Source organism: Pocillopora verrucosa, chromosome 6 (genome assembly GCF_036669915.1).
Source record: "Pocillopora verrucosa isolate sample1 chromosome 6, ASM3666991v2, whole genome shotgun sequence".
Lineage (NCBI taxonomy): Eukaryota > Metazoa > Cnidaria > Anthozoa > Scleractinia > Pocilloporidae > Pocillopora > Pocillopora verrucosa.
Genome location: NC_089317.1, coordinates 15,672,496 through 15,697,529, shown reverse-complemented (window position 1 = coordinate 15,697,529; position 25,034 = coordinate 15,672,496). Strand labels below are relative to the sequence as shown.

Here is a 25,034-nt window from a genome sequence, read left to right as displayed (position 1 = left end):
TATGGAAAAAATGTCAGCGTTTGACCACAAAATAGGCCTGAAATTCAACTTTTAACGTTAACAAAGCTAAAACCTTCGAAACCCTTCGAAAAACGCAGTGCACGTGACACGTGAACAAACAGCGGTGGTACACATCATGTGACTTTAAGGACGCTGGGAGGATTTCCGAAGGGTGTAGGGCTACGAAGTTGATGATTATAATTGCTTTCAGTAACGACTGTTGTGATCTGACGGAGGTCACTGATTGATGAAAGGGCTTCGTCTCGATATCAGGTCGCCACTGTAAGGCCACACTCTTTTGTAGACACCCTTCCTTTTGCTTTTATCTCCCTGCACTCTCGTCTGTTATCGTGGTAGTTAAAATGCCTCCGGTGTATTCTTAACTAGCCGAGGGAGGTGAAATAATCTCTGCGCAACCTTTTTTATTCCAGGAGGAAACCTTTGATCATTTCGCCCCTCACACATTCAGTTCTCCAGGGAACTTGTTCGACTTTGAAAAAACATTTAATTATGTTAAATACAGGAAATTCATTGGTCAAATGACGACTTCTTCACAGAGAAGCGACAAACAAATACTAATCATAATTAAAAGATCCTAGAGTTACAAATACACCATACGATCATGTTTCAATAAAATTGCGGCTACCTCAACAAAAAACAGTCACGATGCTGGAATAACTTGAATGCCTTTTGCTAGGTCTTTACTAATCATGCTCTCTTATAGGCGCCAGTTGAATGATACAATTTAGAAATGAAAATTGTATATAGCGTGTCTTGTATCTTAACCCACTTTCTTCTGAAACTTAAAAGTCGTAAACCTTAACTATGTATCGATACGTCAAGAATGAATCATTAACGAACAGAATCACGGGCACTGTTTACGACACTATTGGGTGGATATTTGGCTTTGATTATGAGGCTCAAGAAAATTAACTTCTGAGCTTCCTACTGGACTCCATTGTTTATGAGTTTCCCGTAACTCATTCATTTTAGCGAGGTCTGAACTACAGCCACTCATATTAATTTGGATTTGAAATTTTTCATTTTAACAAGACTTGAGAGAAATCGAAATGTGACACATTGAAAGAAAAAGAGAGAAAATAACTCTGACCGGAAATTGGCTTATAACTAATAATACATTTCAACCGATTCTAAAAAGAAAAATTCCTCACTGATGAGGACATTAATTTTTGCCTTCAAAAATCCATTGATCACACAATATTTTGCCATGGAAGTCGTAATTGAGGCAGGTTCCTCAGTTAATACTGAGTGAGATCGACTGAGGCAGACACACCTTCAACGTTTCTTTAACATTGGTTGCTCTACCACATAATTATTAATCATTTCAAAAAGGTCTAATAAATCAACAGTTTGAAAACGAGGTAAATGAGAAGTATGATCTCTTCCCTTTCGGTGAGTAACATTTTATATTATGATTACTTGTTTTCTTTGTCTATTTTAGTTCTGTGCGAGATAATTGATTAAAAGTAATTGTCCATATTTCAAAAGTAAAGTGAGTTCCTAATCCTCCAAAGAACGGAAAGCTTGTTGCATTTGTTCGTTAAGTTCTGCAAAGTCCGCCTTTATCTTGCTCTCGCCATCACTGCCAGGGTCCTACGAAGAAAGCAATGAACACGAATTTATCACCTTAAAACTATCCATTTCATTATTGCGCGCATTCGAGAGAAAATCCATTATAACATAAGAGCCATTGTGTCTGGCGAATATGGTGATAGATGTGAGCAATAGCCTCTCAAGAGAAAAGAAATAGAAACTAAACAGAATGAATCTGAAAAATCTGTAAAATGAGTAATCAAAATAAAATAATCCATTTCCATACGTCAGACTGACCTTAAACTTCATACTTGACAACTGGTAAATAATCTGTCCCATATTCTCTTTAATGACTGCCCATGTAATCTTGTTATCGGACTGAGCGGTGGCCTCCACGGAGTGCCGTGCCGCATCATAAAATGCTACAATGTTGGAGAGCATACCAACAGTCTTGTAAAATGGACAGTAACGATCGTAAGATGAGTAACCATTCTGTTGTAAAAAGTCATCTTTGATGAGCTTGGCTACTTCCAGAGTGATCTTATCTGCCTCGGCTAGTGAACCCTGAAAAACAGGGAAGCAAAAAACCAAAATATAAAAAAGTATCTAAGAATCATAGATTACTTGTGCTCAGATTCCTTCACATGGAACAAACATCCAACTTATATTTTCCTTGTAAAGAATAAGAACGATGACAAACACCTCTTTTTATTTCCAATCAAAACAGTGGAATTATTACGAACCTTTCCTACAAGCTGTACAATCTCTGATAAGTCTTCCTCTTCTTGCAGAATTTCTTTGACCTGACGAGAAAAATAACAATCAAGCGCCAGATACTTCAACTTGTAGTTAATAGGAAACCTTACTTTTTAAGGAGAGATCTGGGAATGACTGCCTTCATTTTTTTTTTTTTTTTGCATTAAGCAGTCACCTTCGGGGAATGGCGCCGTGACCGCTAAATACATGTGCCACATAATAGGGACATTGTAAAGAAAGGGTAAATCTTTTAAAAAAAACATGACCACTTATTAAACAAAAACTCGCTCAAAAATACTATCAACACTGATTTCGGAGGATGAAGATGGATTAAATTTTTCTTAAAAGATTATTTTTAATTTTGTTTGAGTGGTCCCACTGTAAGTGAACATTAAATACATGTGAAGGACGGTACAAGAAGGCTGTTGGGACTTAGTTAAGGGGAACCACGACCGCTTAATAGAAGTGAAAGTTAAAATAAAAGTACTTAAAAAACTGACCGCTTAATACAGTGTGACCACTTAATAATGTGCCGCTCTTAACAGGCTCGACTGTAATTTCCAGTTACGCGCTTTAGCTCCGTTGTATGCCTCGAATTTGTCGTGAAATTTAAAATTTTAATTCCAAAAAACTGACTGGAAATTCTCCCTTTTGGCTGACATGCATTTCCTACAAATTAGGTGTGAGAACTTGGATTTGTATTAATACAAAATCTAGATGAATAGTATTTCTATTCTCGAAGCCTGTTAACTGAATAATGTAATGATATTCTAAGGAGAAGATATATGTCAATCTCCTCTCGTAAACAAAATTTCTCCTACGTTGAAGGTGTGATAATTACTTAGCGACTAATAGCGGAGCTTGTAGCGCGCAGCGAAGCCCCATGTTTACATTAAATGGTAATATACCATTATGACCTGATAATGGCGGAAAAAGAATACTTTACCTTTGTTCTAAGCGCCACGAACTCGGGGTAATTTTTCTCGTAGAAATCATCCAAAGCTCTCATGTATTTACTGTGACTGATCAGCCAGTTGATGGATGGAAAATGCTTCCTTTGAGCAAGCTTCTTGTCCAAACCCCAAAACACCTAAAGCAAAAACAAAATATGATATTTTCTTTAACGTCTATACCCTACTTAATTGTGTGAGAATAAATGGCCAGAGAAATTGTTAGCACAGAATCGTCAAAAAAACTCTGCAATATCCGTTCCGTTTTGGATTCCTTTCAAGCATCTGCATAAAAAAAATCAATTAACTAAATCCCATAAATGTTTCATTCTCAAGGTTATTCCTTAAAAGTTATTTCTAGTGCGTCCCCAGGTTTTAAAATCCTCTTTCAAAATGTATCAAAGTTATCTCATTTTCTGCTCTTAGTGATTCATTCCTTCTCAAATACCTGAACAATACCCAGTGTAGCAGAAGTGACAGGATCTGAGAAATCTCCACCGGGAGGGGATACTGCACCAACAATCGTGACACTACCCTCCCTCTGTGGGTTACCCAGGCATTGAACACGGCCTGCTCGCTCGTAGAACGAAGCCAGTCGGGCTCCGAGATAAGCTGGGTAGCCACTATCTGTAATAGAAAAATATACGCGTCAATTTTCGTGGTATTGAATTATCAATTTTTAAGGCCATAAATGATTGAATCGAGTTAAAGGAGAAACTGAAAAGTACTTCTGTGTTGTGTACTTCTATCAATCTTGCCGTCTGTACGCGGCTTGTGCATCTTTTAAAATCTTTGTCAAAATTTTGTCATTGATTAGTTTTTGGTTTCCTTGCGTAATTGCTCGTCACCATTGAGGTTTATAACTGCTTCGATCTTTTTCCTATCCTGAAATCTCATTATTTTAACGTTAACTCAATTCTGAGGTAGTCATCTACCTCGTAAAATACATATACATTATTGACTAAGCGTTAGATCAAGATGGCTGGATATTGGCCGAGTTCTTTTTTCTTTTTCAGCGTTTCTTATGGACCGAGACGATCGTGCCTGCTCAGTAAGCCAATCAGAACACAGGATTCGCTTCATCTTGTTCACTGGCGCTACAATCTATATGATAAGATTTCAATAAAGCCTGATATAGGTTCACTTTTTGTAGCTACCGAGATTCAAAAAGTGTTTGGAAACAGTCGTTTGTTTAATTCTAAGAGGAGCTCATAAAACAAAATCTTAGGAGACAAAGAGCCCTTTTCTTATTGACACATTGTCGTGCAGAGCCTTTCAAGGTCGCCTTGCAAGACACTCAATCAGAACAGATCCTGCTAGTATACTTCATCTTATTCAGTAAACAGATCTACCGGTGAAAATACAGTCATATACCTGCAGGCATTTCAGCCAATCGACCAGATATCTCACGAAGAGCCTCAGCCCAACGAGATGTGGAGTCCGCCATCATACTCACGTTATAACCCATGTCACGGAAATATTCCGACAGCGTAATACCTGTGTGACAGGAAATACCGGTCAAACTCGTATTTGGAGAAGAAATACAGGTCAAACTGGTATTTGGACCGGAAATACTAGTCAAACTAGTATTTAAAGGGGAAATACAAGTCAAACGAATATTTGGACGTGGAAAAAAGCTGAAAGATACAGACTAAATCAGCACCATGTAGGCTCACGCGAGGAACAGACGGAAATAATCAAATGCTTGCAATCCCTCAATGTACCGTTTGGAAAATGGAGCGAAATTAAAAGAGGGTAATTTAGAAATTACAGAGGTTGGTTTAGGGAGTGTCCGCTTATTGTAACAAATACCTTACCCGTGTAAATAGAAGCTTCTCTGGCAGCTACAGGCATGTTTGATGTATTGGCCACAAGGGCTGTGCGCTTCATGATGGACTCAGTTACTCCGCCGATCTCAACAGTGAGCTGCAGAAAAAAATCGATTCGTCTTCAATCTATTCAGCATGATAACAAACAAAATCTAAGAGAGGGCTTCATAATTTTGTCATTGACTGCGGTTTATACTTGGGAGTACACTGATTTTCTGCAGTTTCGTTTGTTTTGTTTTTCTCTTTCTTTTTTGTCACAAGTTGACAAAAGTACTCCACAAACGTGGCCAAACACGTACAATTCGAAAATCAATGACCACTTGATCAATTTCAGGAATACTGACAAGCCACTGAAATTGATATGTCAAAGATGCAGTTACCATACTTCTTGATTAACTGGGTTAAAATAATAAATCCACAGACCCTCCTAAAGGAAACCTGAACAAGATGAACAGCCCCTGATCAATTACAATGAAACCAAGGCAATTAACCCTTTTACTCCAACTATCTGGATGAAAATGCTCCTTACTGTGTCCCATACATTTCTCATAAAGTTTGTTCTGAGAATTTGAAGTTTGATTAAATGAAAACCCCCTAGTTTATACTTTTGCTGTTCTCATCAACTTGCCTGCATTATATTGTATTGATACTGTAAGGAGAAAAAATTTCTTCGTCACGCATGAGAGTGAAAGGATCAGATACCAATCATTACCCACAGTGAATAAATAAACAAAAAAATAAATAAAAAACCTATTGACTCTTTAGACCCAAACATCAGTATGCATATTCTCCTTACTGTCCTCTATATATTTTCTAATGTACTGAAAAGGAGAATTTGTTTCACAATCAAGAGCTTCCTTAGTTTGTGATCATTTCCTTTATTCTCTTGACCTTAACCTGTTATTTTGGGGAGACATGGTAAGGAGAAGTTAGATGCTTGTCACTCTTGGGGGTCAAAGGATTCATGTGTGAATGGACAAACAAGCTTATGAAACAAAGCAAATCAATCTACCTCAGGGAAATCTCTTAGTACTTCAGACATCTCATTTCCTCTTTCTCCACATCCTACATAGATAATAACATCAGAATTGGAAAACTTGGAGAGGGACTGGGAGATAACAGTTTTACCACAACCAAAGGCTCCTGGGATAGCTGTAGTTCCCCCTTGAACACACCTGGAAAATGTTAAAATTTCAAGATTTAAATCATACATCACTTTCAGTTAGTAAAATCAAAACTAAGTGGCTATTTTCATCATTCACATACTGGAACAAAAGTAATGAGATTTGAGAAAAAGAAACCAATAAATACAACAGGCAAGAGGCTGCCTTAAGTTCCCTTTAGGGTACTGAACTACACTGATACAAAAACTTTGTCCAGTATTTCAGTAAAATTTAAAAGAAGAGCATTAGAAATTGAGGCACTGAGGTTAAAAAGCACCTCAATACCAATTAGTTATCCAAGCTAACAATTCCATATGAAGGCCCTTGTTATAAACACATTTTAGTGCAAGCATTTCTTTCTTTGCTGGAAAGTGAGGCCTTCAGAAACACAACCCCGCAAATGGTCTGTGACCAAACCTCTCCCTGACTTGTCTTAATCTTCCAGAGGGCAGAAAAAGTGCCTCTTTTGGCACTAGAATGAAGGCCTGCTAGCAGGCTAAAAATTCCATTCATGCTTGATTGTTATTGTTCAAACTAAAGTCTCCCCACTTCATGTATCCAAGTCCTCATATAACCAGTGATCAATTCTTTAACAAGTAAACAGATACATCTACATCGTACTTACGGAAAAAGAGCATCAAGAACTCTTTGCCCTGTTAACAGAGGGTAATTGGCTGCCAGCTTCTCTGAAACAGGTCTCATTTGTCTCACAGGCCAAATCTGAAAAAAAGTTCTGAAACTTTGAACTCTTTGAATTGCTTAAGGTTCTTGTGAATTGACATCACCAACCTTTACCAAAATCAAGGATCTAGCTAGATTTCATTTCTTTACTGTCACTCAGAAAGGTGTCACAAGCAGTTACATTATTTCTTACAGTACACACATCATGTGGAATTAAAGATCTGTGACAGATTTGTCCTACAGCATCCTACTACAAGCTGGGGAGGGCCAATTTGCCTCTCTTTTAATAATCCTGAGCATAAGCAAGTTAGTTTTCCTAAACGATTACACATAGGTTATGTTACATCCTGGTCAGTAACAAACCCACCTGCAACATAGTATGCTGGGTCTTCTCTCCATCAAATTCTGTCTCCATCACAACATCCTTTGGTTAAAAGAAAAAACCTTGAGGTTATGTTTATTTTCTAACGTTGGTACCGAAGATCTTCTCTGAAAATTAATATCTTCTCTCTCTCTGCATGACTGCAGTTACTAATGAAAAGTTAATGCAATGCATCTTTCAGTTCTCAAAGGTTACCTTACATTTGTCAGTTCTTTGTACTTACTGTAATATTGTAGTTTCCTGGAGGTGCAATATATGTGACTGTTCCCCTTGCCTTGGGGTGGAGAATAAGCCGATGGTTTAGTAAAGTATTTTCATGTACAATACCAAACAAATCCCCTCCTGTGATGTGGTCTCCAATCTATGAATAACAAAAAAGTAAACGGTAATTCTTTGCAGATCGCAGTCCTCCTTCATTAAAAAGTTGTGATCAGATTCCCCTATGGGAAAGACTAACCCTCTAAAATTTGCATTGCTCCCAGTGTGTGGCTTCATAGCTCGGTTGTAGTGCCCAACTACATGTAGTATCTAGGAGGCATGGGTCTGAGTCCTGATGAAGCCTATATTGTATTGTTTTCAGGCTTGTTTTCTGCAATTACTTTAATTGCAGTCCACATGCAATGATCATTTCTTTGCTTGCAACAGATGAATGGATAGGAGTGACAGGCAATAGGACATACATAAAAAGATTCAAATTTCACCAAAGGTTACAGTCAACAAAATCTGGTCATAATGTTCAAATTCTGTTTTTTCTCTCCAAAGGTAGAGAAAGCATTAACGCTTATTTTGCTAAAAATAAAATTATAAAATCTTAAAAAGAAGATGAGATACAGCTGAAAGAGTCTTTTTGAAGCCAAAAACTCATGGTTTGATTTTATACTAGTTCACTCTACTTAAACAAATTATTAGACTGTGAAGATTTGTCGGATCTGATGAAACTTGACCGGAATATGCATCAGATATCAATGCACCCTTAATGTCATTGCTGTTGCCATTATCATCAGCAACCACAACATCAACAACAAAAAGATTACCTTGAATCCTTCTGGTTTGTAATCCCAGGAAACACTACGATTAAGAGCATCTGTATTGACACCACGAGGAATGTAAATGCTCTCTGTCATTTCATTAATGTCCTGAGATAAAACAGGAGGCCTTGTGGTGAGATATGCCTAACACAACTACATTGTATTCTAATTTTTCCTCAGAATATGATATGATCATAAACAGCTGTTAAAGTGGAAGCCCTTCAAAATGGCTAAGCTCAGGGGCAGAAGCAAATTCAACAATGTTGCAGTGACAATTGACCATGTGCTGATAAAACCAAATTTTAAGGTGTGGAGCTGTTCACATGTACGATGTAAAACTGAAAAGAAAAGGCTTGGCTAATAATAAGGAAATATGGCTAATTAAGAGACATGGAGCTACACATGGTGGTTTCAAGAATTAATTTTTTCATTCCTCAAGTGTTGATTGGTACCTTTCTCTTCAAGCTGTGCACTACACATTTCCAAGAGACTTCTATTTGGTATTACATTAAGATTATACCATCTTTATGATAAGTTTACCCAATCTCATTACCTGTTTACTGGATAATGTAATGATATTGTTAGAACAACTTTAATATGAATCACTTCTGATAGTTATAGAGTCAACTCATACCTTGAGTGGTCTCTGAATTCCATCAAAGATACTTCCAAGAATACCTGGTCATAATTTAAAAAAGAGAAAAATTTAAAGCAAGATCTCTTTTAACTCTTTCAACCCCGAGATCTCGCTAGTAGTTCTCCTTACTGTCTGCTATACAGTTCTTATGATGTCAGTATGGAGAATTTGGTATTGGATCAGACAATAGTTCCCTAACTGATATTTTCCCTTATTCTCATCACTTGTCTGCTTGATAATGTATTGATATTGTGAGGAGAAAGTATGTCTTGGTCACTGTCTTGGTATCTAGAAGAACAAATCTTACCTGGACCCAGTTCAACTGAGAGAGGCTTTCCAGTTCTAAGCACAGGATCACCAACTGTCACACCAGCTGTTAGAATTGTTAAGGTACAACTTGGTTTGCTCTGTAAAACACTGTAGATACTTGATAACACATAGACAGAGAGGCAACACAAAGCCTCAACTCAAATCACAATGATACCATTCATTGCACAGCAATCACAATTTATAGATGATTTATGGACAAATTATGCCAAGTCTTTTACCATCTCTAAGCTTCCAGCTAACAAATCACAAAAAAAGGACTCTTGCCTAAGGCAAAGCTTCAAAATAATACCCTAGACAAATAAATCAACCAGAAATTAGCAAACAGAATAAGACATATACAAGTAACTTGGATACAGGTTTCCTCATAAACTTGAATTGTAGCCATGTCACCCTCAAGACGGATTATCTCTCCCACTAGTTCACTGTGTCCCACACGAACCTTAATGAGAAAAAAAAACATTAAGAAATCATATACTTTATTACTAATGATTTAGGATTTGAGCCAATCTGTCTCTAACATGCTGAGATCTCAGAATTTCTGTTAATTCCTTGAAAATCAACCTAGTTCTTGTACTCTCCCTAGACAATCTCACTCCTGGCATCCTAACAGTAGATACAGTATCATTACCCTGTCCAAGAAAATAACCTGGTAATTGAAATACATGTAAAAGACACACTGACTTATCTAGGAAGGGGATGGGGGGTAAATATGCTATTGACCCTTTGACCCATAAGAGTCGCTAGCAACTAATTTCTTCTTACAATATCATCCCTGAATCACACACTAACCTCATGAGAATAATGGAAATGATCAACAACTACAGAAGTTCTGGATTGTTAAGCTAATTCTCATTGGGGAATATGGGGAATATGCATACTCAGTTAGGGTGTAAAGGGTTAATTTGTCTAATTTCATCATAAGGAATAATCATATTGTTTGATTTTCAAAGATCATTCAAGTATGACACCAAGTAAGAGGGGCAGTGTTGCAATTTCAAGGAATGGCCTCAGTTTCATGCTTATATCTCAATGCATATAAGGGGCTCTCAAGCGTCACAGCTCAATGTGATGCAATAAAGAGTGTTGCTTTTGCTCTTACTGGATGGTATATAATTCCATTGAATATTAAGCCCGTTTCTTATTTATTTATTCCCCAGGAAATCCACAGAAGCTATGGCGAAGTTTGTGGTACACCCACAAGCTATTAGACCAAGCCTGTATAATAAGATGGAAAAGCTGAAGGTTCTTCCAGAAAAAGCCAACAGTTCATAAAATTTTTTTTCCCAGGAAACGTCTACATCAAAAAAAGAATTTCAAATATGACGACGAGGAGGTGTGCATAAATTGATCTTTTTCAAATGGATATGTTGTTTATTCTTGATCGGATCACCAGAGTTATATCAATACTTAGTTTGGTGTTCGATTTTGTGAGTTGGTTACATGCCAGAGAGTGTTTTATACTTACGTACCAGTTCGTACATGGCAGCTCCGCTCATGTTTTCCGCCGTGACCACTACAAAAAAAATGACAGATTAATTAAGGCGAACAGAACATAACAATATACAGTAAGGAAAGGTTGAGGAATTGCGCTGCATATTTAATAAGCTGGCGAGGTTTGAGAATTTGATGGCGTCCTCACTCACCGGGTCCGGACACAGCGAATACATATCCAAACTTGCTCTCTTTCTCCTGATCTTTGATTTTGGGAAGCTTTTTCGCGAGATCCATTCCCCCGGCCTGGATAAAATTAGAGAAGAGATCCTCACAATTTAATTTAAATTACCCTCCGTCAATTAGAAACTAAAAACAAGAGGAAGTTGCAGGTTCACCCACCATCTTGGAAGTGATATAATAGTCACGTGGGTTTCTCGGGGCCAGTAGAGCTTACTCGTGCCCGGTACTTTTCGCATTCTATTAAGCAGAAAAATATGGCGGACTTCGTAATGGTTTATTTTCATCTTGTAGCTGCTTTTATAATTGATATTATTGCTCTTCAGCACAAAATTTTTGCCCAAGGAAGTATCGAGGCTACGCAAGCTATTCAAGTTACAGTTTCAAGTACACAATCAGTTGCAATTTTAATGTCAGTTTCGCCTACACAAACAGCAACTGAGAACGGTTCATCACAAATTGAGTGTCCTGATGGACATTATTGTCGTGATCTCGGTGCTTCTTGCATTAATTGTACTATGAACTATTCGTGTACATATGGGAAAGACACAGAAGCACAATGTGTGGTGTACAGCTTGATCAAATGCAGGGTACGTATTAGCTAGGTATGCTTGTACACATGTGAAAGTACAACTTCCTTTCTTAATGAGAACATATTTTTATAAGTAGCAATAAGATATATTTAAGAGTAATAGCTTGATTAAATTCTATTTAATTGTTGAAGTAATCAACTGAATTATACTGAATCAGTCAATCGATCAATGAAGTAATTTATTCTATTGTAGGTAAATAAGTATTAGTCTTTACTTTCATGAGCAAATAAAACCTGAACTGATAAATGAAAAAAGGATATTTATTTTAACAGTACCAGTGTCTCAGGTATTCATAGTGATCTATGAGAGAAAATATGGATCAAATTGTGTTATTAGAATTAAAAAATTGAATGGATTCATTGACAGGGACCTCGAACTTTCAAGAAAATTTACACCTGCAAGTACTGTTATCAACTGCAAACTAATCAATATGAATGTGAAAAACAGTCAGGATGCAAGGTAAGAACTTCATGTTAACCTTTTAAAAGCAAATCCATAAAGTAAAATGTAGAAGTACATGTCTAGCATACAAGAAGAGCAATACCCTCATCTATACACTGACTAGCAATACTCAGTAATCAAGCCTAGTTTCCTGATGAGTGTTGAATAAGGATGGTCTTAGGCAAAGAAAGTTGACTTTGTCATTATATTTCTAAAACCTAACCATGCATCTTATTTATTAGCATTAAACAGATTGCCTTTGTCCATCAGTTGTAAACAATACAGGGACCTCTGCAATGTAAACCAGTGTAATGTTTCTGTGCATTGTTCTTTCACATGTTTTGTGATTCTTTTTATTTTAAGTTTGAAGAGCTTAAAGAAATGGAATTTTGAATCTTCTTTGTCTGATATAGGTGGTTTCCAGTCCAAGAGAAAGGTACAAAACAAACTGTACTGTAAAGGACAATGTCCTCTGTCTTGGTGAGTTGTTAAAGTAACTTTGAGTTTAAATGAACTGTTCTGTTTCTGCTCTGTTCGAAATGATGAATTCAAAATGATAAATTATAGAATTTTCAAACAGTTGAGCAGACAAACAAATTTATGGATAAAAGTAAAATGACATATGTAAGAGAGCAGTTCAACCAATCATGCAGTAGATAATGTTTACCTTCTGATAATCATATAAGATATGGAAATCATTAAGGGAGTTATGTAAAAATATTTGCACAGATATATCACGAGGCAAAAGCAAATCTATTTTGCAAACAATAGTACAATATTTAAGGCTAGATTTTCCTGAGTAGACTGCAGTTTCAATCAAAGGAGGTTACATTCAAAGCTAAAATAAACATTCAGGCCAGTGAAAATTTTAACCATAAATGAATTTGAACAAAGTTTTGTCTCTTAATCTATACACTCAAAACTAGTGTAAATAATTTAAAACAAAAGAAAAATTAGAAGCATGGCTTATGCATTCACGAAAGAAAGAGTATAGACCAAGATTGTACAGTCAACAGAATTACTTTTAATATCTTTTTTTTCTTTCATCTTGACTAGGTAATCGTACATTCTCAAAATCACTGTTGTGTAACTGGACATCAGGATACAGGTGGTCAACTGCTGTATTATTAAGGTTAGAGACTAGTGATTATCCTTTTGAGAGAATCAGGGCTAAGAATTGCTGCTATTGTGAAGAAAAGAAAAATAAGACTTATGTCAGAGAAGGTTTACAATAAGGTTTCAGAGAGACCTTGGAGTGATATGCCTTGTCTGTAGTCATGGAAAATGGAATGAAAGGGTAAAGTATGGACAGCATAAATTAATCATCCCTGTTTCAGTTTTTGGAACTGATTTGTGAGAGGCCACATACTCTAACCATGGGTCTTTGTATGGTAAGGAGGGCATTGATTTCACCAACATTTAATTGTATTGAGTTATTGTAAAATTAATTTGACTTTCAAATTTGTCATATTTGCATTTGCAGCTTGACTCTAGGGGGCTTTGGTGTGGATCGCTTTTATTTGGGACATTGGAGAGAGGGTCTTGGAAAGCTGTTTAGCTTTGGGGGCCTTGGAGTATGGACCCTTGTGGACCTTATACTCATCATTATAGGATATGTTGGACCAGAGGATGGTTCACTCTACATATTTTAGTCTTGGAAGGAAAGCATTTCTGCAAGGAATGAAAAAGCTGTTCAGTCTTGAAGCCCAGTGAGTGTAGACATTTGTGGACCTTATGGATGGGTAGGACCAGAGGATGTTTCTCACTTAACATTCTTGACTGATATGGGACACACTGCTTGGGTGGTGCAAAGGCTTTGAAATGTGGGCATGATTGGGCCTTCTGAGATTTGGTGCCATCTTAATAGTCTGGAACATACAAGTCCATAACATCCCCCATGGATGGTTAGTGTCTAAAGTAAATTAAGGCAGCTCTGCAAGTGGAAAGGGATCCATAAATGTGGTACCTTATTTTGCATTATGAGAACTTGCTGCAGTAACATCTCAGGACAAAATTGCATGTTGAGCATAAGAACCATCTCTTTACATGTGTTACATTAAACTCTACTTAGAAAACTAGAACTACTGGCCTCAGAATTGCTGTTGTATTTTTATTATGTGCTCTCATGCCACTATACAGCCATTTCATGGAAGACTTAGATGACTTGTACTACTGCCATGCTTGGTCATTTAAGAGAGCATTTTTGTCAACGCTTAGTGTGAAATGTTAGGCATCACTTTATTTGCTTTGATTTGCCATGAGAAAGAATCATATTGCCCTTTCTAAGCTGAAAATAGTTAATGCTTATACACTCTTTTTGTTGCCCAATAACTGTTTTTGAAAGTGCAATGAGTAGCTCCGTCTCTAAAGCTTAGATTTATTTGGTACCACAGACATTAAACGGTTTAGTTTTAGGTGGCAAATATACATTGAATATTGTTGTAAAGGGAGGAGGATAATTGTTGTAACCTGCTCTATAACGAACAGGCCAGAATTTTGAGTTATGTGTCAGCCTACTTGTAATTATGGAATTGCATTGACCGCCAATTTCAGAGAAGGACTTCTGACAAGACTCGTTTGCTTCAATCAGATTTTGACTCCTCCAAATGAAAATTAAATGTGGATCCCAGCAGCCAAACAAAGATTAAAAGAGATCTGACAGCAACACTCTGGGAAAAATAATTACCATGGTGAATCAGACTTCCAAATTACCCTAAAAGGCACTACACTGAAGTTATATTATAACGATATTTTGAACCAAATTTCGTGAATCCATCAGGGCCCCCCTGGACTGTCTTCGGAAAGAGCTGTCTTAATATCTAAAGTCGTTTGGAACATCGGGAAAAATTGCCCGTAAATAAAATGGAATTTGAAATAATCGCCTGCTTCGGTAGAAAACTCAAAGAGGTAAGAGTAAACGAAGAAGAACGAGGATAGTTAGGATTTTATCTTCGATAACGAACAATAAACTTAAGAAAACTTCAGCTCTGTCTGCCTATTTTAAATTTCCTCTAAGGCACATGTTTGATACTCAAAATTTTGCATAGGTGCAACCAGAATAAAGTGTAGAATACCAGAATATGTATTACGTTTTTTCCAGCACGAGGTTTCTTTTTAAGATATGGTACTGCTCTATAAGATGATCAAGTTGGCATTTGAAGCTTCAGTACTGCTATCACGTACTACCGAGGGCAAAGAGCGGATGGTGTGGATAGAAAAATAGGTTTCCTTGTCTCGATCATACCTCAAATTGCAATCCTTTGAATTTTCCTAACTAGGAGAATTTGTTCTCCACATGCATTGCTTTCGCTGAGCCGAGATTCGTTTATTTCGTCGAGGACGCGAAGCCGATGTACTGAACCAGCAGGCCGGTTTATTGGCTTCCATTTATTGCGTTATTTTCTTGAGTAAAACACTTTACTTTCCCATTACAATTCTCCGCTTAATTGTATTAATAGTTACCATCAAACTTTTCGCGGTGCTTTTCTTGGGTAAAACATTTTACTTTCTCAATACAATTCTCCGCCTAAGAGTATTAATAGTTACCAAAAAACTTTTAGGGATACTTGACGAAATGTTAGAGGAAGTAGCATTTGCAAAACTTCCAGTCGCTTCATGCTATTGAAACCGAGAAAAGCTGAAGCAGTGTGAAGGCGCCAGAAGGTACAGTGCCTAAATTCACTTCATTTTTTTCTGGATTTTCCCTGTTAGCAAGTGCTATCATATTTTCATGTTACCTGACCCAGGCAATCCGGCAAACCCAATAATTTAACTCCACTAGAGAGTGGAAGGATCTACAGATTCTTTCCTTAAAGACTCTCCCATTTAAGTAGAGTAAGGCTGCTATCATGAAGTGAATCATGCCCATCTTGCCACTCTTCACGTGTCGACAGCAACCACGACCATTCAGTCTTTAGATGCTGTAAATTCAGTTAAAGGAAATGTTATTCACGATTTCTGAACAATTCGCCTTGTTCAAAGAAATTTGTAAAATGCAAAGTATTTGGTATTTCTTACTTTCATAATTAAAAGTTAGCGCGCTATATCAACCATGGTATAACCAACGTGCAGAAACTCGTGGAGACATCAAGAAGTTTTTATTACTGACGATCAAGAATTTTAAACAGAAGTGTTGCAAACACTACCAGTATTTAGCAAATATTAACCCTCATTATCTTTATTATTTTCCCGTCTTCTGATCTCTTGCAGTCCTTCGCAACTCTAATTTTTAATCTCACATTGGAGGGGTACAAACCCAGGAGAAAACAAGCTATTTCGGTGATCATGTTTCGTTTGGATAATAACAGACAGCAAGGGTCTTGAGCTGTTACGTGACGCAAGCATTACAAAGTACATCTTACATGTTGTACCAAAACTGTTGTAATGGTGTCTGAATGATATACGAACAAAATAGAAATGCTTTAAAGAAAAAGTTTACAAAGATTTCAAACCCTGGACTGATGATAGTGAGAGGCTGCACATATCTTCAGTGCTCTTTCATGAGCAAACAAAGAAACAATTAAATGGCGCAATGGCGACAGAATACACAAAACAAAGCTAAGAAATATTTTTGTTTTTTCCAAAGCTGAAATCTAAGCAAGGAACACCTAAAATACTGTGATCTAGAATTTCTTTGCATTCTTGATTACTGATTAACTTTTTACAAAACGTGTTAAACTCTATTTAGGATTGGTTTGTTACTTTCATTCGACTTTATGAAAAAAAAAAAAAAGCGATACGCTAGACTGTACAATTTCTCTTTCTAAAACGTTCTGTGATAAAAGTTATGTTATCTTTTAACAAGGAATAAGTTAAAGCTGATGAAGTGATCGCGCGACTTGTACAAAGTGGTCCCTTGCGTTCTTGTTCTTGATCTTGTTATCACCTGTAGAATGACCAAACTTTAAGTCAGATTCGGTTTAATCCGCACCTCCCGGCTTGAGCATTAACTTTCCAATAAGCTCCCCCACCCACTCCACCCTCAAAAAAAAAAACTCTCGGACTGATGTCCGTTGATGCGGTAACTGACGCTTTGACAACCTGGACGGAAGTCATCATCAGAGTCAATTCTGGTTTGCAAAGACTGATTCATTGGTTTTGTAGCAACGTTACTGGGCATTGTGTATGTGACTAAAGGAGATGTGTTCAATTGAGATTGGTCGTTTTCGACCCGTCGGTAAAGTTTCGTCGTTCAGTTCGGCCCGTTGGTCATGTTCCTGTCATTATGTGCTGGGTCACTGCTACTGCAGGGGACACATCAGTTTACCAAATGTAATAAATTCCCTCAAAACCTTCCTAAAAATCTGGTAGCTTAGTTTAAAGATAGGGACACCACGCTAAATTTTCCAAGAACAATCCCCTTGCCAATGACAATAATGTGCTAGTGCAAATGCAGCTTAAACCCAGCGGAAGAAGTATAGACTGTACGGGTACATTTTCAGGTCCAATCAACCTTGATAATTCTGTCAGATGGCAAAATTCCAAACCTACAACTGACCTTTTAGACCGTTTTACATTCTCTACAATCTTTTCTACAAAGTTGTCACTAAAGCCTGGACAGGTCGTCTCTATTGATTTAAATGCATCCATAAGATGCTCTACAGATCGTCCCTGGCCACCTTGACTTTTATTTAGCTGCAGAAAGAAAATAATACGAACACTGTCACTAAGATTTCTTTACTCTCATAATGAATAACATAGGGTTATTGCATATAATTCCATATTTAAACTCGAGCCGTGTTTAAGACAAGACCGAAGTTTTAATTTTGGGAATTTACATATAAGCAGTAAATCACAGGCTTTTAAATGCAATTAGAAAAAATAACCACTAAGACAAAAACAAAATTCCACGAGCCCGTAGGGTGAGTGCAATCCGTAGTCTTAAACAAAATTAAGAGTTCTCATTTGTTCCAAATTGCACAAGAAAAATCAAGTAATCGCTTGTTATTTTTGTTATGTTGAGATAGCTTTTCATAAGTATGCAGAAGCAAAGCACGCCAGTAACACACAAAAATAATTTTGTCCATACCCAGCAAATGCAGTTGGGCGTTCGGTCAAAACGAATGTGTTCCATAAAAAAATCAATTCTCTCAACGTGTTTTTTCATTAGCTGCAAGAAAAGTTCAAAGCCCTACTAACCAGTTTGTTACCTTCTCTTCAACCGAAATACCTCCCTTGTACATTGTGCTATCTGAGAACGGCAATTCACTCAGCCAATGAGAATGAATAGTTTTTCCCCAACAAAATTACCAGTATGGAATCAGTTAATCCACACTAAGATCTCTCCTACAGTTTCCCTCTCGATCTAAGGTGTTGGCGAAATAACTTAATTCCTCGAGAGAGACTGATCATCCTGTAGCAATGCTGTAGAGAATGTTACGCAAGACAAGTAAAAAAAAACCGTTGCATATGCTTACCTTGGTCAGTGTTGGTAACAAAACGGTTGATAAATATTTTGATGGAGGTTTTTCTCCTTTACTTTTGTCTTTTGGTACCTAAAAGTTGAAACACAGAAGCAAGGTTAGTACTTGTACCACAAAAAAGGAGTGCAACTTATTCGGACTCCAACATATTTGGATCAACTTTGACTGTCCTTTCCCTTAAAATAAGTTTCACAGTAGTAACATTATTTTGCCAAAACAAAATGAGTAAAAAAATCACTTTTTTCAGTTGAATTAAAGTTTTGAGGTTGGTAGAGGTTGGGGGTGTTTTTTTTTTTTTTGTTATTCAATAGTGCTGTTGTGGGCAGTATTTTCTTGCAGGGTTTGTACCCTTTTTCAGAAACAAATTTCCAGGACTTTTCCAGGACTCAGATTGATTTTTCAGGGACTCCAAATTTAACTTTAAATCATTTAATTTCCAAATATTTCAAAATTAGTTCTCCTCATATGCTCTACATACAATTCCTATAATGTAAATTTTGAAAAAAAATTAGTGTTTGAATTAAACATAATTCGAGGACTTTTCAGACCTGTTGTCTTTATCAAGGACTTTCAAGTCCTGCAAAATGTCGAAATAAAATTCCAGGACTATTCGGGTTTTCCAGGACCCGTCTGAACCCTGAGTGACATTGTTACCTCATAAAATTGAAATGTCATGAGTATAAATACAGTAGTAAGACACAACAGAGAAGAAGGAGAAAACTTACTTCAGAAGTATTTGTGTTATTCAACTGTGCTGCTGTGGAGTCATTTTCATGACTGAGTGATGATTCACCTTCTCCTCCAACAAAAGGATTTTTCTCAGGAGGGAAAATCCACCTAGAGGTTCCCCCAGAACTATTTCCATCTCTGTAAAAGATGACCACAGTAACAGTAAAAAAAAACTACTACCCCTGACTTGGCCATTTTTTTTTCTCTTTTTTTCTTTTGACCATATTTAAGAGGCACTTTGGTGAAAAGAGGTTGATTATAAATTTCCAACCTAAACAACAATGTGCCATCTACCTGAAATTACTAAATTAAAAATACCACAACACACATATACATAGTATTCTGTTCAATGGCAAAGGTGAAAAGATGACAAATTAAGAAAAATGACTTACTCTTCATTTTCCTCTCCTGAGCTGCTATCGTCATCATCTCGACATTTCTGTTTCCAGTTTTTATACCTTTCTATTAATTCCACTAGGTATGAATTTTTCTTTGCAGTTCGAATCCATCTGTGCTTTAAAAGCTCTTTTGCTGTAGGTCTCTGTGGACAAATAAATGCTTAGGATAAATTGTCTGGTACACAGTGCACATTCTACATGTTTAAAAATGATAAAAGCTTCCAGAAAAAGAGCACACATCTCTGGCCTCCTTGTCACTGTTATTTTTTCTTTCTTTTTTGTTTTGTTAGCTTTGTGATTTTATCTCGCCTTGAAGATGGAATGCTAATCCATTTTTCTTCCTTCATTTTTACTTAAGTGCTAAGTAAGAACAGTATCTCACACTACATAGCATTCTCCCTTCCACAGTGCACTTTGTACTAAATGGACTCTGTAAAACTGTCAAGAGAGTCTATGAAAAATACTGAAAGATAACCTTCAATAATTTTCATAAACATGTTGTATCCCATTGCTTTACGAAGGCAAATGTCTTTACTGATAACTCTATAGGGCCTTGTGAGTGTCAGTAGAGCATGAGAAACAGGCCTGTATAGCAAAACCCTTCTGATTAGGGAATCAAATGGTTCAAAATACACTCACATCACTAGGATCTTTATTAAGACACATAGCAACAAACTCCTTAAATGCTTTGCTGAAGTTTCCAGTCAGTTCTGGAGGGTTATTCTTTGGTATTAAAAATAAAACTCTCATGGGATGAAGATCTGAATTAGGAGGTTCTCCTTTCGCAAGTTCAATTGCAGTAATTCCCAAAGACCAGATGTCAGCCTACAAAAAAATAGATTTTTTTAACATTAACCTTTTAACTCCCATAAGTGATAAACATGTAACTTCTTCCTATCATATCCAAACATTACCCAGCAAATAGTAATGAGAACATTCAATATTATCAGGTAGAAGTTCTTCACTTGATCTTACTCCAAATTCTGAATACTTCACAAGGACATGTGTAACAGCTAAAGCGGAGAATTAACAATCAGATCTTAGGAGCTGTAGAGTTAATTCACTGAATTATTAGGCAATTGTTTAAAATGCACATGCAAATTCAAGAGTTAAATACAGTTAATTTTTTACATCAGATGCTTTAAAAAATTGCGGATAAAAGCTAGTCTATTTTGGAAAACATACATCAAACTATGGAATTGGCATGTGTGTACAGCTGCACATAAGTCCAACTTTAGACAAATCTTACAGTGTAAGCATGCTATAGTTGAGATAAAGACAAGCAAAGCAATTATACCTTTGAGTCATAAGCAGATTGTTTGATCACCTCTGGAGCCATCCAGAATGGTGTTCCAACAAAAGTATTTCTTTTGTTTAATGTGTCTGTGAGCTGTCCAGCCACACCAAAGTCAGCTAACTTAACATCACCATTTTCTGACATCAGCACATTAGCCGCTAAGTAAACAAGAAACGAACAACCTTTCAGACAACTATCAAAAAATGGATCAAAACAGCTGCATAACACCTACTAATGCATTGATTAGAAAAGGAAAAGGTACACTTAATATACAAGTACTGTACATGAAACTTTCTTCATGGATAATCCTGACATACCTTTAATATCTCTATGCAACTTCTTTTCACAATGGAGATAATCAAGGCCCTTTAGAACCTCACGAATGATAGTTGCAATGTAAAATTCTTCAAATGTGCCAGCTTTCATCTAATGATAAACAAATCAGAGCAAGGAATTTTTTGTACAGCTGAACAGACAAAATGGGAAAGTGCACCATACAATTCCAGTAAAATATCTCAACATATTTCTGAGAAGAGCAAGGTCTTAACAGAAGGAAAGAGAGTTAACTGAGAAGGATTGCATGGTACCTAAACAACCTAATCTAACAAATTTGGGAATTCTGGGATGTGTGTAAAAAAAGATCAATAAACAGACAGTTGAACGAGCAAGATACCTATGTATTACATTAAAGACTTCACACATACTATGATTAAAAGCTTACTGTATTGTATGTTGTCTACTAAACTATAACAAATAGTATTGAGAGCTGATTGCAATTTTGAGATGTGAATACTGCATAATGATGTGATGTTGACCTCATTAGTGTTGTTGCATACATACATTAAAAACATTATGATGCATTTATGCCACAAGAAATTTGTCTACATGTATGAAATATAGAAGTATAGAATGAACTCTTAAAGTACATCTTCCTTACCAAATCTAAAGCTGATCCTCCTCCAAGATATTCCATAATAATCCATAGCTTTGTTCCCTGGTAACAAAAAGACATGCTAAATAAACTATACTGGTGTTGGCAAACCACCCACACTCCTTGCCATCCAGGACAGATAGTTTGAATTAAGGAATCAAAGTGTCTATTTCTTCAGAAGAAGAACCATGCTGTGGCTCAAACACGAATAAAAAGCCTTATTGCACTATTGTCTAATGACAATCAATATCAAAATGGAAGTCTTCTTGTCATTCTAAACAATGTTTCAGTGTTTTCTTCTTGTCACAAAGGCCTGATTAGCATGGGAAAAAGCTACCAGTACAATTTTCTGTTTTGAGTCAGCTTCCTACAGAGCCTTGTTTCCCTTTCAAAGTTACAGTGCACATAAAGCCAATTGTCTAGAGGTCAATTTGTGAAAATATTAGCTACAGAAGGTACAAGTTCTTCTGAAAACTATTATGAGATTTTTTTCAACTTGAAACAAAATTTGCTCCTCAAGTACTGGTTTAAAACACGTGATGATAAAAAACCAGTCAACTTCTAGCCACTAGCCATTTTCAACTAGTTGCATAGAAAACTAGCAGTTCACAGTTTCAGACAGCTGAGTGGTTGGTCATGTGCCATGGGTATGGAGTAATACTGCATTCTTTCTACAATTTTTATTTTTGTGCCAACTCTTTCACACTTTTTTTTTCAGCCATCTTCCCTAACATAGACTACCCCTTGTTACTAGTTTGGAACTATTAAAACAAAGAAAAATTGCACATCAAACAGAGCTATATGTGACCTCTAACAAGAAAGAAATATACCTTAAGATATGAACCATGGTATTTTGTGACAAATGCACTGTCACACTGAGACAGCACTGTAATTTCTTGTTGGATGTCTTCAATTTCATCTTCTGCTTCTTCTAAATCAATAATTTTTATGGCAACAACTGCATTTGTCCTATTGTCTATGCTGTCAAAACAAAACAAAGTAAAGAATTAAGTACACAGACAGGTGGAGGGAATGAAGTTACATATTGAAATCTGCATTTAATGTAGAATTTTCAAACCAAGTTGAAAAAGTTCACATTGTGATAAAGAGTATGGGAAAATGAGCATAATAAGATTGAAAAGAAACCCAGATACAAGCAGTTTCTAAATTGAATGCAGTGCTCCCTTTTAAGGGGGATATCCTGTAAAAATTTACCACCAGCAGTACCTCTAATTACTGCCTAAACCCACTTGGAATTCTTGAAAATTCAACAAGTAAAGAATTGCTCAAGCAGTTTGAAAATTTCTCTCACTTGTCATGCTTAAACTAAGGGAAACCATTATTACTGCTGTAGGTATATTCAGCATTCACATTTACACAAGTAACTGGCATAGGCAGAATGCTCTGTGCAGTTAGAGGTTATGTTCAGATCACTCCCTTCAACGGACAGAGTATTAGACTGACACCGACAAATTTACAAGTTTGTCTTAAATAAGAAAGTGTTTCACTTAAGATTTGGTGTTTGTTTGGTTTGATTGTGCTCTTATTTGGAATGATTAGCATGCACTTTGAGTGGCCATTAATCATGAACTGACTTGTCACACTCTCGTGATTCAGTAGTTACGGAAATTTACGAGATACAACAACAGTTCTATGTAACTTGAACAATTTAGGCAAAAGGTTGATCAAAGTTTACATGAAAACATTACTTCAAATGGGTGAACCTCACAGGCACTGAAACAACTTATCAATCCAGTTATCAATATACCAGTATACATCTTTGAGAAGGGAAAACTTAAAAAAAAAAAAAAACTGATAATTTACAAGTGAGGCACCATAAACAGTGACTCAAAATTCTAACAAGTGCAAGGTAAGCAATGGAGACCATTATCAAATTCAAATTCCATGACAGTGATTTCCTCCTCTTGCCAGCAAATGTTGCGTCATTATTTTAAATCATAATGCAGATTAAAACTGCTAACGGTGGATATCAGCTTCACAGAACCAAATACGTTCATGTACACATAGTATTACTCTGATATTTCACTTAGCTAAAAGCAAGCATTTGTTTCTAATTTTTCCGCTGACGAGAATTTCGACGAAAGTGAAAATGTAGGAAAGTTAGATATGGAACATTATCATGCAAAAAATGAATCATTATTTACATTCTGGTTAACACGTTGAAAAGATACGTTATCTTCAGACCACAATCGACTGACCTTCTATGCAAATATACTTTTTTGTGCTACAGAAGTATAAAACCTTGCAGCACATGGTTGATATCATTTACACAGTGCTATAAGATCTCGCCAAAATAAATTATCCACAAGGAAGGAAACTTCGCTCGGAGCTACACATGTAAATTAACCGAAATTTCGACTTACCCTTTATACACTTCACCGAAAGAGCCTTTGCCAATTCTTTCAAGTTTTGAAAAGAGTAGTTCTGGGTCTGCCTTCATGCCCTAAAATTTCAATGAATTAAATGTTTAATCACACAATAACGCTATTCAAGGCGTGAGAAAGGTGTGTGTAGCAACTTTCTAATTGACAAATTAAAATTTGTATGTATACCGGGAATTCCCTTCCAATGTTAATACGAGCTTACGAAGTTAAGGCCCAGTTGCTATTGAATGAACATACCATGACAGTTACTAAGAAGCACTGTCCATGGAAATAAAGAAGTACGATTCTTACCACGTTATTATGTGCTGCCATGAAGAAAGCAATTGCCGTTACCGGAACAATTCATGTAAAATGTCCTTCAGATCGTGTTGACTTTCTTGGCCCTAAACTAATGCCGCCTTCGTGGCTAAATTCGAGTATGTAGGAAGAGCCAAACCATCACAATGCATTCAACGATAACTATATGATATGTTTCTAAATAAAAATTTGCGTTTTCCGCAGGCATTTCCCCAAGAAAGCCCCGAGTAGAGTTTCACTTCCCTCCAAAACGAAGACCGCCATTCTACTATAGTGTCGCGCTCGGCTGAGAACCAGTATACAAATAAGGACATATCACGTGACGGAAGTAATTCGTAAATAGCCCCACCTCAAATGGCCCCATATGAAAAGGTACTTCATTCGCACACCTTTGCCTGGTGCCGATTCTACAGGCAAAGAAAGCATCTAAGGAAATGAAGTATCAATCATTTTCCTTGGACGCCCTTCGAGCTTGCGTTCCAGTTTAAAGAAGTGGTAATTAGAATCAAACCGAGAAAAAAATTTTGATTTTTTTTTTTC

The 25,034-nt window shown here is 36.6% G+C and overlaps 3 protein-coding genes across 3 annotated transcripts; 1 reads left to right on the top strand and 2 right to left on the bottom strand.

Moving 5' to 3' along the window:
• Positions 1 to 482: 482 nt before the first annotated feature.
• LOC131770208 (V-type proton ATPase catalytic subunit A) lies at positions 483 to 11,145 on the bottom strand. Its single transcript, XM_059085920.2, has 17 exons — positions 10,954 to 11,145; positions 10,780 to 10,823; positions 9,665 to 9,749; positions 9,288 to 9,353; positions 8,978 to 9,021; positions 8,350 to 8,451; positions 7,539 to 7,676; positions 7,301 to 7,357; positions 6,878 to 6,972; positions 6,102 to 6,264; positions 5,078 to 5,186; positions 4,635 to 4,757; positions 3,709 to 3,887; positions 3,257 to 3,400; positions 2,298 to 2,357; positions 1,852 to 2,118; positions 483 to 1,614 (listed from the first exon to the last, which is right to left on the bottom strand). Exons 1-17 carry the CDS (start codon positions 11,036 to 11,038, stop codon positions 1,522 to 1,524), a joined length of 1,854 nt encoding a protein of 617 aa, XP_058941903.1. The 5' UTR covers positions 11,039 to 11,145; the 3' UTR covers positions 483 to 1,521.
• A 68-nt stretch (positions 11,146 to 11,213) lies between these two features.
• Positions 11,214 to 15,094, top strand: LOC131770214 (TM2 domain-containing protein 3-like). The gene is made up of 5 exons (XM_059085927.2): positions 11,214 to 11,571; positions 11,941 to 12,033; positions 12,429 to 12,495; positions 13,072 to 13,147; positions 13,499 to 15,094. The coding sequence occupies exons 1-5, from the start codon at positions 11,239 to 11,241 to the stop codon at positions 13,665 to 13,667; spliced, it is 738 nt and encodes a 245-aa protein (XP_058941910.2). The 5' UTR covers positions 11,214 to 11,238; the 3' UTR covers positions 13,668 to 15,094.
• Positions 15,095 to 16,090: 996 nt separating this feature from the next.
• On the bottom strand, positions 16,091 to 24,777 carry LOC131770219 (serine/threonine-protein kinase 24-like). Its single transcript, XM_059085936.2, has 12 exons — positions 24,489 to 24,777; positions 24,177 to 24,256; positions 22,623 to 22,773; positions 21,799 to 21,855; positions 21,179 to 21,287; positions 20,862 to 21,019; positions 20,204 to 20,389; positions 19,559 to 19,707; positions 19,163 to 19,304; positions 18,432 to 18,509; positions 17,513 to 17,649; positions 16,091 to 16,900 (listed from the first exon to the last, which is right to left on the bottom strand). The coding sequence occupies exons 1-12, from the start codon at positions 24,507 to 24,509 to the stop codon at positions 16,897 to 16,899; spliced, it is 1,272 nt and encodes a 423-aa protein (XP_058941919.1). The 5' UTR covers positions 24,510 to 24,777; the 3' UTR covers positions 16,091 to 16,896.
• Positions 24,778 to 25,034: the final 257 nt, after the last annotated feature.

Coding starts and splice junctions, on each gene's coding strand:
- LOC131770208 (XM_059085920.2), bottom strand. CDS start 11,038: ATGGATCTCGCGAAAAAGCTTCCCAAAATCAAAGATCAGGAGAAAGAG. Junction 7,677..8,349: donor ACAAACCAGAAGGATTCAAG/GTAATCTTTTTG, acceptor TGTTATTCATAG/ATTGGAGACCACATCACAGG. Junction 2,358..3,256: donor TCGTGGCGCTTAGAACAAAG/GTAAAGTATTCT, acceptor TTTTCTCGTCAG/GTCAAAGAAATTCTGCAAGA.
- LOC131770219 (XM_059085936.2), bottom strand. CDS start 24,509: ATGGCAGCACATAATAACGTG. Junction 20,390..20,861: donor AATCTGCTTATGACTCAAAG/GTATAATTGCTT, acceptor ATTTTTTTGTAG/GCTGACATCTGGTCTTTGGG. Junction 19,305..19,558: donor TCAGGAGAGGAAAATGAAGA/GTAAGTCATTTT, acceptor CATCTTTTACAG/AGATGGAAATAGTTCTGGGG.
- LOC131770214 (XM_059085927.2), top strand. CDS start 11,239: ATGGCGGACTTCGTAATGGTTTATTTTCATCTTGTAGCTGCTTTTATA. Junction 12,034..12,428: donor AAAAACAGTCAGGATGCAAG/GTAAGAACTTCA, acceptor TGTCTGATATAG/GTGGTTTCCAGTCCAAGAGA. Junction 13,148..13,498: donor TCAACTGCTGTATTATTAAG/GTTAGAGACTAG, acceptor TTGCATTTGCAG/CTTGACTCTAGGGGGCTTTG.